Raw genomic sequence first — 12,121 nt, 5'->3', positions numbered from 1 at the left:
CTCGAATTTATTTCAGATACATAATTTTGCTAAGATTAGAGTTTGTTCTGTTTAAAGATACGTCGTGCTTTAGCATTTAAAATTTTGAATGTATTTAAATCATGCACCATAGGATGGCGACGGAAATAATGTTCTGCTTTTTGTCCTTGCCGTCCTAGCTTGTTTGCAGTCATCGTTGAACCGTGGTTTTCGAATATGTGGAACTGCAGAGGACTTTGGTATACACTCATCCGCTATAGAGTTCAATTCATCAGAAAAGCACTTAATAGCATCAGGAATGTCAATAAAGCGTTCAGGTTTAAGTTTTTCAGCACACAGTGTTTCATATAAAGCCCAGTTAGCCTTTTTAAAATTCCGCCTTGATGATGGAGGAACATCAGATGGAGTTACAGATTTTAGTATAGTAGGAAAATGGTCACTTCCACCATTCGAATTCATTTAGTAGTTCCGAATTGTGAGTGAAAAGTCAAGAGCAGAATACGTCCCTGTACCAGGGTGTAAACATATGCTGGAAACATCAATATAAATACATAAATCATTGTCAGAACAATCATTTACCTTTAGTGTTTGCATTTACACCACCCCAGTGTGGGTTGTGCCCATTTAAATCGCCCATTATAATACAGGACTTCGGGAGTTGGTCATATAGAGCTTGAAGATCAGTTTTGGCAAACGTCGAAGACGGTGAAATATAAAGAGAGCATAGCGTAAACGCCACATGTAAAGTATTTCTCACTGCAACAGCCTGCATATTAGTATTAAGTGAAACAGGGCTATGAATAACGTTTTGCCTGACTAGAATGGATGATCCGCCAGTGGCCCTATCACCCGGAGGTGCAAAACAATGATATGCATTATCATGACGAAGGTCAAAAGTATCTGTTTGTTTTAAATATGTCTCTTAGAGATATATCGCTGAAGGTGTAAAATCGTGGACTAATAGCTGTAATTCATGTAAATTAGTCCTCAATCCTCTGCAGTTCCTCTGTGCAATATTATTGGAATAAACTATCTTTTGAGGGAGATTTATTGGGGATCTGCCCCGCACTCTTTTGATGAGAGACAACCATGTGCCCTAGAATGGACGTTTTCAGAAACGCCCATGTCTTCAAGAGACCCGTATTTATTGAACAATTAAATTTTGTTTTGTGACCCTTTAGGAGTTCTGCCACTTTGCTGTTTTGAAGCATCAGGCTTTGGCTTCGGTTTACTTTTCACCGTTTGTTGGCTATCAGCTGTCGATTGAGACTTTGAGTGTGACTGAGATGATGATTTGTGACCAGAAGAAGACTTTGAGGTACTAGGAAGTGATTCCTCAGTCTGAGATGATATAGTAGGGGATAAAAGCTGTGGAGAATTGCAATTTATCCAAGTCAAGGTAGTTTGGCAGCCTGTGGTTGATGTTGTTTTAGAGCTAGACCCAGATCAAGTTTTTGTTACTGTAGCATAACCTTCTGGAAGATCAGAGATATTTTGTGTAAATTTTATCTTATTGATCTCAATTTGCTCTTTCCAAATAGGACACTGTTTAGAAAATGAGGAATGGTCGCCTGAGCAGTTGGTGCATTTTTTGAAATCACTGTCATAATCTTCTGTTGTGTGTGTTTTCTCTCCACAGTGAGCACACACAACAGACAATGTGCAGGTATTCACACCGTGTCCATATTTTTGGCACTTAAAACACCTGAGCGGGTTGGGGTGTCAACTTGGATGTTGCAGTAGCCTGCCGTCACTGATTTCGGAGCATTTGGACATGACAAAGTAAACAGATACGTATTTGTTTTGATGGTTTCGTAGTTTCTGCGAGTTGAAAAGCGCTTGACATAGAGCACAACTTGTTCCTTTATTTCAGATCCTATATCAAGGTCCTACATATCATCAAACAATCGATCCCGATCTCTCACGATACTTTTGGTTGTGTTCAAGGTTTTATGCGGAGAGACCGTGATCGGAATGCCCATGAAAGATTTAATGTCCATCAGGTTGGTTGATTGTTGTCTTTTTCCGCATTCAATTAACAGCGCACCCGAATGTAAGCGTCTAATGTTCTTTCCGTCCCCAGCAATACCTTGAATACCCTACGATACTGCGATAGGGTTCAGCTTTAATGGTGTCTTGTCTGGAGTCTCAATAACAAAATAACGTGGCCAATACTCAATCGATAGAGACGGTCTGTGGTCAGTATCGACAGGATCAATTTCAAGTGGACGTTTTGTTTTGTTTTGTTTTGTTTGAGGGGGTATGTCATAAGCCATGGTTGGTGTCTTTTGGTTCATCATCCGATCTCCCCACCCACCACGGAGTATCACAAGGACAATGCTAAAGCAAGCGGGCCTCCAGCTTACAGCACCAAGGATACCCGGATGATATACTCCAGTACAAGAAGCATAAATAATTAGTCTACCAGATTGGCCCATGAGCCATCGCCTTCTGGCACAAGACTCTAGGTAAAGTTCATATAATTTGGATAATTCACAATCGAAAACGTTACAGATCAGCAGTAGTGCCAACACCGAAATTCACAACAATTCCAAATCAAATTTGTGTAATGACACATACATAGTCCATGCACAGGGCTTGGCATGACCAGCCGATTGGTTGAATCGGGCCAATTCAAACACCCGTCTAGGTGAAGTAAGGGCCAAAATGGTGTGTTGGGCAAATGGAATGCAGTTAAAAGGCCAACTGCCCTCAACCACCAGGATCCCGTCCTCCACTGACACGGGACGCAACCCACGGCAAACAGGTTGCCCAATTTAGTCGCCTCGTACGTCAAGCAATGGTGTGCTGTGGACACATTCTGTCCTGGGTCCACACGGAATAATCGAACTTGAACTACAACAAACAATGCTTTTACATGATGAGATATAATTTTGTCTCAAGTAGTTAATAAACATGAACACTATCTCGGGAACGTGATCTTTGACCACCTTACTATTAAACTCATGATAGAGTCGTATTCATAAGGGTTTTATCGCATCTGTTCCCCCCCCCCCCCCAACCCCCAAACTATTCTATCCCGTTGTTCTATCCCTTCACATGCCTCACACATTGTACCTATTAAACACGGATCTTTAGTCATTGTGTTAATCACGATTTTTTGGAATATTTAATATTTATGCGCAATAATACACTTGCACCTCAGTGCATGCAGTCCTTATGTGAAAACATTGAGGTGTAAATGCTTTGATTCGTCTAATCAGAGCATGTTCAGTTTTAATTATGGCCTAGCATGCCTATGTTATTTTTCCACAACCATTATTTTGATAAAATTAAATTGAATATCCATTACGTAAGAATTACATTTTTCCTCAACAATATAAATACCTTTCCGGCGAGCATCATGCCATCAGATGTCAAGTGTAGTGACAATGTCGAAGATGGAAATAGTCAAGAAGGAGCTGGTGAAATACGACTATGTCCGATTTGCTCTTTGCGATTTGAATGGCATGAGCTGTGGTCAAGTCGTCAGAGGCTGTCATGCTGCAAAGTATCTTGACAAGGGGCTGACTATGTATGAGGGTACGTATTATAAAGACGATGTTGATGTTCGCTGAGTGAGTGAGTTTAGTTTAACGCCACTCTCAGCAATAATCCAGCTATATGTAAATAATCGAGTTTGGATCAGACTGAGTAATATTATCTTTGGTGATCAACTGTCTGACTTAGAGATTGAGATATGCAAAAAAAAAATAAATAAATAAAACAAAAAAATAACCCAAAACGGTGGGATGTGCTACCGCCGATGAAATATGAAGGAAAATATCAGAGAGATATTGTACGTGTTTTCAGAGTAAAGGGCTTACATGTGTATAAATACATTGACTGCACGAGGAATGTAATATGAACTTAACGTTGATATTGTTCGATGTCCAAAATTATCTCTGACTAAGTTCTTGAAAGGCATTAAGAAATTAGACGAACATGAATACATGTGCTTTATACGATGTTTTACTGGTGAACACATGTAAGATGATCCACGACCTGATAAATGACCCCAATTTGCATACTTGGAAACGCCCCACAGAACGATCCACTTGAAACAAGAGGGAGACAGGTTGTCTGATAAATATCGAGAAGTTCATTTTTCCAGTGCGTTTCACGCATGAATTGTTATAGCACACACGATTTGGGAACAGGTAAAATCCCAACGAATTGAATCAACACAATATACTGAGCAAATATGTTTAGGACCACCGATCCATTTCACGAAGCAAATGACATTTTCCTGGGGGGTTTTTGTAACACAACTGTTGAATATCTAAAATGCTTGTCAGTGCCCCAATCATCTACTTGTCTTCGTCTTAACTAAAGGTTAGCGTGGAATATCAGTATGTTATGCCTGAAATTACAGTCTTATCATTCGAAGGAATATGCAGTGTTGTTTTAATGGGTAAAATTGACTTTTCGTCTGCTAACTATTAAATAGATAATAACTACATATAATTAATTGTTTTTCAATTAACTTTTTAATATGTTAAAAGTTATCTGTTACTGAATGGTGGTGGCTAAATCAGAGTAGCAAGGGGGAAATATTTTTATCCCATAATTTTGTTCCTATTTCTCTGTACGGGCTGATTTTCGTCCATAATTTCGCTGGTGATCGACCGGGAATACATGTCTTGGAAACTTATATAACCGGTTCCAGAGAAATGGTTAGTATTCAAACAATATTTCCAAATTTCTGTCATATTTTTATTGTGGTCACCAAACTTGTGTACAGAAAACTGAAAATACCTCTTGACATTGATAAGTCAGTGACAAATGTCTTTGTACACAAATTGGTCGGTTTAGGGATTACTCAGTATTAGACTCAGTAGGTTTATCAGTGACTAAAAATATAAAATACAGACAACTCACCAAAGATTACTCTTTTTTATGACACAGTATGGGAACAGTAAAAACCTGATATAGTATGTGTCAGTTATTATACAGGACACAACAATGCTGGAAAATTAGGCGGACTTACTGATTTATGCCTTAATTATCACTCTCTGAGTCAGCCTCGGTGTCTGAATCACTTGCACGTGCTAAGTCAATCTCACTAGTCTGTCAATTTCCCTTTCTACTGCGATTTCGCGTTGCCAGTAACCATCTTCAATTGTTTTAACATGTTTACAACATTCCGACCATTCTTTTGCACCGATTGCAGACATCCTTTCATTTTTGGCAACTCTTAAGGAACTTTTTGTGAACTGCAAGTTTTGTGAAGCGACATAATTTTTCACATTTGCCCAAATTAACTCAATCGGATTTCTGCGTGGTATGGAAGGAGACGTAGTACATCATGACCATGTTGCTTCAACATCATGTCTACTCTGTAGACAGGGCCCGATTTGTTGGATTTTGCTAGAAACAATAGTTCGGCTTTAAGCATTTTCTCATCAAATGAGATATTGTGCCTTTGTAGCCACTCTATTATGTCATCATTTCTGTTGGCGGTTGGCGGACATTTGTCCACTTTCTTGCTATGATATGGTACATTATCCATAACGATGACAGAGTGCAGTGGAAGGTTTGGGATCAACTTTTCCTGGAGCCATTTGGAAAAATTATCAAAGTTCATCTCGTCATGATAGTCTGCTGATTTGAGTTGGAATCAAAAACAAGCAAAGCATTTGGAACAAAACCGTTTTCACCCCGTGCATGAACCACAATAAGCCGAGGTCCGGTGCCACACGGAGGTTGAACCCCATTTATTACGACTTCACTTTCAAGTTGCCAACACTTTGGGACGATGTGGTGTACATGCACACCGGCCGAAATCATCAAGTTTGTAACTGCAAGTTTTGGGTTTGCGCAACTTGGTGGGACTGATAAATGTAGGTCCACTCGCACTCCTACCACCTTCTGCCTTAATGCGCTTTAAAGATGCCGTTGAGAGTACAACTTAAATCTGTTTAACAGTATTGAGACAGGTGTAAAACAGTAGCAAGACTGGTGTTACACGGTAACGAGACAGGTGTTAATCAGTAGCGGTGTTGATTTCATGTCACGGTTAGCATGTATTGCACGTGCATAATCGTCAAGCTACCTGTAGCAGCCACGTGTACTCGCCCAATTCGTTGTACCGTCTCTCTTGTCACAAATGCGTTTAGTGCGCAGGATTATCTAGTATGTGTCTAGCAGTAGACCTAATTCCTGAGATTCATCAGATCACAAAGTGAATATATATAATATATATGTTTACAGAAAACGAGCTGGGAGATTTCAACATAGTATGAAGTCTGTTCGATAGGAATAATGTACAGAGATAACAATGTAACGGTGAAACCAGTAATATTAATGGTATTACAATGTAAGACAAGGCGAACGATTATTCATCATCACAGTGAATTCACTTAATGAAGGAGCAGGAATTAGCTCTTACACTTCGTATAATGAATAAACAACGTTTTTATCCATAAACACGTGACATCCTCATTATTTGCTGGGTATCTGTTGCCATAGAAGCCGCAGACTGACCTCCAGTCTATGGACATTGACAGTATGTGGTGCCATCATTAGGAGTCAGCCAATTTCATCCCAGATGTGCTCAGTCGGGGCCAAATCGGGAGATAGTGCTGGCCATGGAAGCACATCCACATTGTTTTGTGTCAAAACGTGCATGGTGTTCCTTGCTATCCGTCGCAATCCACAAAACGTTCTCTACGACGTCGCCATAGACGAACTCGCCCATCTGCATAACTGAGACGATAACGAGATTCATCAGTGAAGAGCACACCTTCCCACTGTCGCTGCGTCCATATTCAATGGGTTCTAGCCCAGCCTAAGCGACGGCATCGGTGTCTGTGTGCCAATATGGGGCCATTGTAGGAACGCCGAGCGTTGAGGCCATACTGACGTAAACCGTGCCGCATGCCGTGGTCGCTGATGATTCCACGTCTCTCCTGTATTTCCAAAGCTGTGCGTGTAGCAGTCCGGGTTTTGTTCCGATAGGCGGACAACAATGTGTTGATCTTGTCTGGGCGTGGAGACATGTGGCTGTCAAAGACGTTGACGGTCGCGGGTACTTCCAGTTTGCTGCAAGCACTGGCAGAGTCTGACGATTGAGGAATTGATGGCAGCTGAAAGTTTGAACCACTTCCCGACTTCATCCAGCATTTAAGTAACCGGGGGCTCTTTCTCGTTGTTCCCAAGTCAAACGTGGAATGGTAAAAGGGTCAATCACTGTTGAATTTTCACTTAAACTGGTGATTAACAGTGTGGAAATGTTATACTCATGTGCGTTTGTGTTATTTTGTCAGAATTTTAAAAATTACGTGCATTTCATGATTTTCATGACATCGAGTCACGAAATAGGCTGTGTTGTGATGCAACAAACTACCATGAGTCTTTTACGTGTTGAGATCCCTAGCATGATAGATGGTTCATTCATTCATACTTATCATTTCACATTTTTTTCTGTGCATCTTAGTGTGGTGTGTTTCTAAAGTTCTTCAGTATATAATGAGGTAGAATGAATTGTACAGTTTCATGAATATACTTTTGTCCCGTTGAAGGTACGTTGGCTCTTGGCCCAAGAGGATATCCAGTGAATGTAAATCACGAGAAAAACCGCTGTTTGGGCAACATGAATGTCTTTCCTGATCTCAACACTCTCAGGCCAATTCCTTGGGCACCAGAAGGCGTGAAGGTTGTTGAAATGATATGCGAATCTAGGTGGATGGAAGACGACACCCCTCAACTGGCTTGTCCTCGGTATGTTGCAAGAAAACAGATTCAAAGGTTAGAAGATCTTGGGTTTGATTTGTATTCTGGCTATGAAATTGAATTTATAATCCTTGATGAAAACATGAAGCCAGTTTTTGATAGTGCTGCTCCATACAGTCATAGGTTAATCAACAAACACAGCAAAGTCATTTTTCACATGGATAAGCACTTTCAAGATTCCAAGATTGACGTTGAAAGATACCATACTGAATGTGCCAGGGGGATGTTTGAAGCTGTAACAAAACCAAAGTATGGAATCGAGAGTCTCGATATGACCTTCAATCTTCAGGAAGGCCTTCTAGAAATGGCGGATCTGGGCGGTTTTACAGTCACCTTTATATCCCGCCTATCAGACAGTACCACAGGGGGATCCAAGCATTTCAATGTTTCTCTCTGGACTAAATCTGGAGAAAACGTGTTCTACGATGCTGATGCTGCAGACAAATTGTCTGTTGTTGCCAAACAGTTCATTGCTGGTATCCTGAAGCATACCAAAGCTCTTTATGCATTTGCAAACCCTACTGTCAATTGTTATAGGAATACTGGCATGTTTCTTTTTCCTTCGGCAATCACCTGGGGACTCGAAGATCGAACGGCATGTGTCCGTGCAAAGAACGACGGTCCTTCGAGAACATATATTGAAAACAGACTTGCAAGTTCAATGAGCAACGTATATCTTATTGCTGCGTCTACAATTGCTGCTGGACTGGATGGAGTCATCAAGAAGATGGAGTGTCCACCCCCAGGAAAAACAGAACATGAGGAATTACTTCCGCGTTCTCTGAGTGAAGCTCTGGTTGAACTGGAAAAAGATGAGGAATTGTGTGATGCTTTAGGGAAGGATCTGGTGGCATGGTTCGTCCAGAGCAAGAGAGATGCGGAACTTGTCAAGTATGAGGGTGTTGAGACTGACGAGGAACGATTTGCTATTGAGAAAGAAGATTACCTGTAAAATGAATTTGCAATGTAGCAATACGTAGGTTATAACCTTATGTGTATGCTGCCTTTGAATTTGAAACGTCTATGCTTTGACAGAGAAATATATAAATTTTGTGTAGTGTTTGTCGTAATGGAAGATAAGTTATAGCCCCGCTACATGTATAGAGCAACCAACGTGTATGGATTACCTGTAAAATTGGTATTCGTAATGTAGCAATGCGTAGGTTATTACCTTATGTGTATATTGCCTTTGAATGTGAAACGTCTATGCTCTGATAGAGAAATATATACATTTTGTGTAATGGAAGATAAGTTATAGCCCCGCTACATGTATAGAGCAACCAACGTGTATGGATAATGTGGTAGGTCGAAATATAATATATGTTTTCTTTGTACAACAATATCGCTCACCAATATTCCAGCCTTGCGAATAACTGATTCTGGACCAGACTGTTATATGATTAGTCATTAACTCACCTCTTATAACAATCGTGGGTTGTTAGGTCAATTGTATAACATAGTCGGACCTTTATCTTGAAGTCGTTTATTGTGTTTACTTTGACACTGCAGCGTAGACAAATGAATCACTGTTTAAGTACAGCTACATAATTTTGAATTCTATGTGAGTATCTTCGATGTCGTATTAATTCAATGTATAACGAAAATATGACGAAACTAGGAAGCAGAAACTCTCGTGCCTAACACGACCAAATTGAAATTATTTCAAACTCATATAAATTCACCAAGCTTAACACGCTTTTTGACCTTATCAAAAACGTTCATCAAAATAAAAAATTTTCGACTACTTACAAATCTTCTTGGCCCCTTGAACCCCACAAGTCAGTCACCGCAATGACACAAACCATGTGCTGTTGTCGACCTCAGTCGCCCGGATAAAAACTACCGGAGGGAACATTTAAACTCCCGATCATTACCGGATGGAACGAAAACAAAACGCGGATCAGTCTACCGGATAAAAACCAAATCAAAGTATATTCTTAACAATGTATCCTTATGGAACATAATATCAAGAACATTCTGTGAGTGTTCGGAGCAATGGCCCCGAAACCAGCGGTCATGTGTTGTTAATATACAAGGTAGGATAACAAATATTATTATCAGTTGTGTGTGAGTATACCTGCTAACCAGTTAGTATATATTTTGTTGGCAAATTTATACTTGTACTCAGATCGTGTGAATGTGAAGGTTTCTTCTGCTGATAATAAACACAATATTAAAATTTCGACAAGGAACAAGTATGTTCTGATGCTAGATTTGAGGTTGCTTTCAATCGTTACTCTGAGTCGCCGAATGAACACAAAACCTCAAATGACGAGATGTTGCTTGCAATAATTAGACTTACAGAATGCTGTTGAAACAGTAAACGATGCAATTCCGACTGGGGACACAAGGATCTACAATAGGGCGTCACCAGAAACAAGAGGAGATAACTAGACTAGACTCCTTTTGTTAACAAGACCATGGAAGAACAATCAGAGGCAATGGAGGGTCGCCTATGGTTATCAATCAGTCACCCCCTGGGATCTTACGATAAACGTTTGGGATATTCAACCATGACCTCATGGGAATATCAAGGGCAGTTAATTTCACGACTTTGTTCAGAGTGGTTTCCCTTAAACTGTGCTCTATTACGATTATGAAGATAGTATAAGTGATCTACATTTGAAAAACCTGATAAATAGATAATACTGGAACAAATTTGTACAGAGACACTGTTCAGGAATACCTGTTTGATACCTGCCAGTTATATGATTTACAAGTGCATATACGAACTGTATGTTCAACCAAACACCAATCAAGTGATCGTGCTACAAATTTCACAGAATTTCCTTTAGATTTACTTTTCTGCCGAATTTTCGAATAGTGAATGCTTACCTTCAAACTGCTGCATTTCGAACAAAGATGAAAGTATTTTTCTTCTGTGTTTGTGCCTACTGTTTATCAAATTATTTAACTGACATCGATAAATTATACGAAAGTTGAATCAGATGTGCTTTTTTGTTAACACGCTACCCTTTCACCCAGCTAAAGTGAATATATTCCTTTCAGCAGACTCGATATGGTCTGATTTATAGTTTGTAGTTCTTTCAAATTGCTCTTTCACATACCTGTATTTTTCATGTTCAGTATAGTGTAGTGATCAATGTCAATCAAGAAATTTTCAGTCAGGTGGTTAAGATCAATACTGAAAGGACTTTTGTATTTGTAATAACTGACGACCGTGATTCCCCATAATCTTCAGCTTCGTGGTCTAACTTTGGTTGGGGTGACCATAACCAGTGTCGTTCATTTTTGTACATGGCACTGTCACGTGAAGAATCGTTCGTGACAGCTTTGTTCCATAGAGAACAATAAAACCCCTCCGCTGTACGCACGTATTGAAGAGTTATTATCTGGTATGAAGTTGCTCAGCACCTGACAAGTACCTTTTTTGCCACGAGAAGTGTGTTTGACTCATGCTCATATGCGTAAATTGCGTACATATACCGGCAAAAATGATTTCATGTGATGCATTCATGGCAGTATTTGAATGGTTCATACGTGACGTGTTTTACCTGTATGGTTACGGGAGAATGTTATTATCATTAACTGCATAATGATATAACACATCAAACAATAACATATCTGACCTTGTTTACAACGACACGTATACTCTAATATATGTTTAATATATGAGTTATAGTCACACTATTGCACTATACTGTACAGAGTACCTGGTATATCAGTATATTGAGTGAAGACACTTTTGAATATTAAGACAACAATCTCTATAGACTCCCTGATTCAGGTAAGGCCACACCACTGAACACAGAAGGTAGTCTTTTTTATTTTTCATTCTTTCTTAGATTACAGTATAATTACGTGTATTCGGAACAAAATCTTCCTGAAATTGCAAGCAAATCTACATGAATTCCGTGTACCCATAGTCTCGAGTGAAAAAAATGGCGGTGAACGTAGCTGCACGTTTCAATTGTTGGTTGGTTGGTTGGTTTGATGAGGGATACTCTACATAGGCTCCCTGGTTTGATGTTCAACAATGCACTCAACATTATTCCAGCTATATACTGGAACATTAATGAGTGAGTTAATATTTAACGTCACATCGGCAATATTGTAGCCATATCGTGACGAGAACGATTAATTATAAAAATACAAATGAATTAATAGAACATACATTGTAAAACCCTGTCAACGAAGGACAGTAAAACTGACTAGAATATCACAGAGTAGAATGTAAAACTAGTGAATAGACCTAAAACAATGTATCTATAGAGGACAATACAATATATAAATGAGCTATAGGTTGCCACCAACTGAAGGTAGATCACCATACTGAGGAGCATGGGGATTTACAGTACATTTGCTTCCTGCATGGACCCTAGTTGGATTTACATCATCCCATCAGCTGTTAGCAACTTAGACAAATCTAACCATAAAGTAAAAACAC

The 12,121-nt window shown here is 39.6% G+C and overlaps 1 protein-coding gene across 1 annotated transcript; it reads left to right on the top strand.

The window, feature by feature from the left end:
* The first annotated feature begins 3,354 nt into the window (after positions 1 to 3,354).
* LOC137262204 (lengsin-like) lies at positions 3,355 to 9,896 on the top strand. Its single transcript, XM_067799999.1, has 2 exons — positions 3,355 to 3,522; positions 7,503 to 9,896. The coding sequence occupies exons 1-2, from the start codon at positions 3,372 to 3,374 to the stop codon at positions 8,663 to 8,665; spliced, it is 1,314 nt and encodes a 437-aa protein (XP_067656100.1). The 5' UTR covers positions 3,355 to 3,371; the 3' UTR covers positions 8,666 to 9,896.
* Positions 9,897 to 12,121: the final 2,225 nt, after the last annotated feature.

The sequence above is a fragment of the Haliotis asinina genome, chromosome 14 (genome assembly GCF_037392515.1).
Source record: "Haliotis asinina isolate JCU_RB_2024 chromosome 14, JCU_Hal_asi_v2, whole genome shotgun sequence".
Lineage (NCBI taxonomy): Eukaryota > Metazoa > Mollusca > Gastropoda > Lepetellida > Haliotidae > Haliotis > Haliotis asinina.
The sequence above is the reverse complement of the archived record's forward strand: the minus strand, read 5'-3'. Positions and strand labels throughout refer to the sequence as shown.

Bases quoted from the DNA above. Each gene is read 5' to 3' on its own strand.
- LOC137262204 (XM_067799999.1), top strand. From the start codon at position 3,372: ATGTCGAAGATGGAAATAGTCAAGAAGGAGCTGGTGAAATACGACTAT. The intron at 3,523-7,502 runs GTACGTATTATA...GTCCCGTTGAAG, and splicing joins GGGGCTGACTATGTATGAGG to GTACGTTGGCTCTTGGCCCA.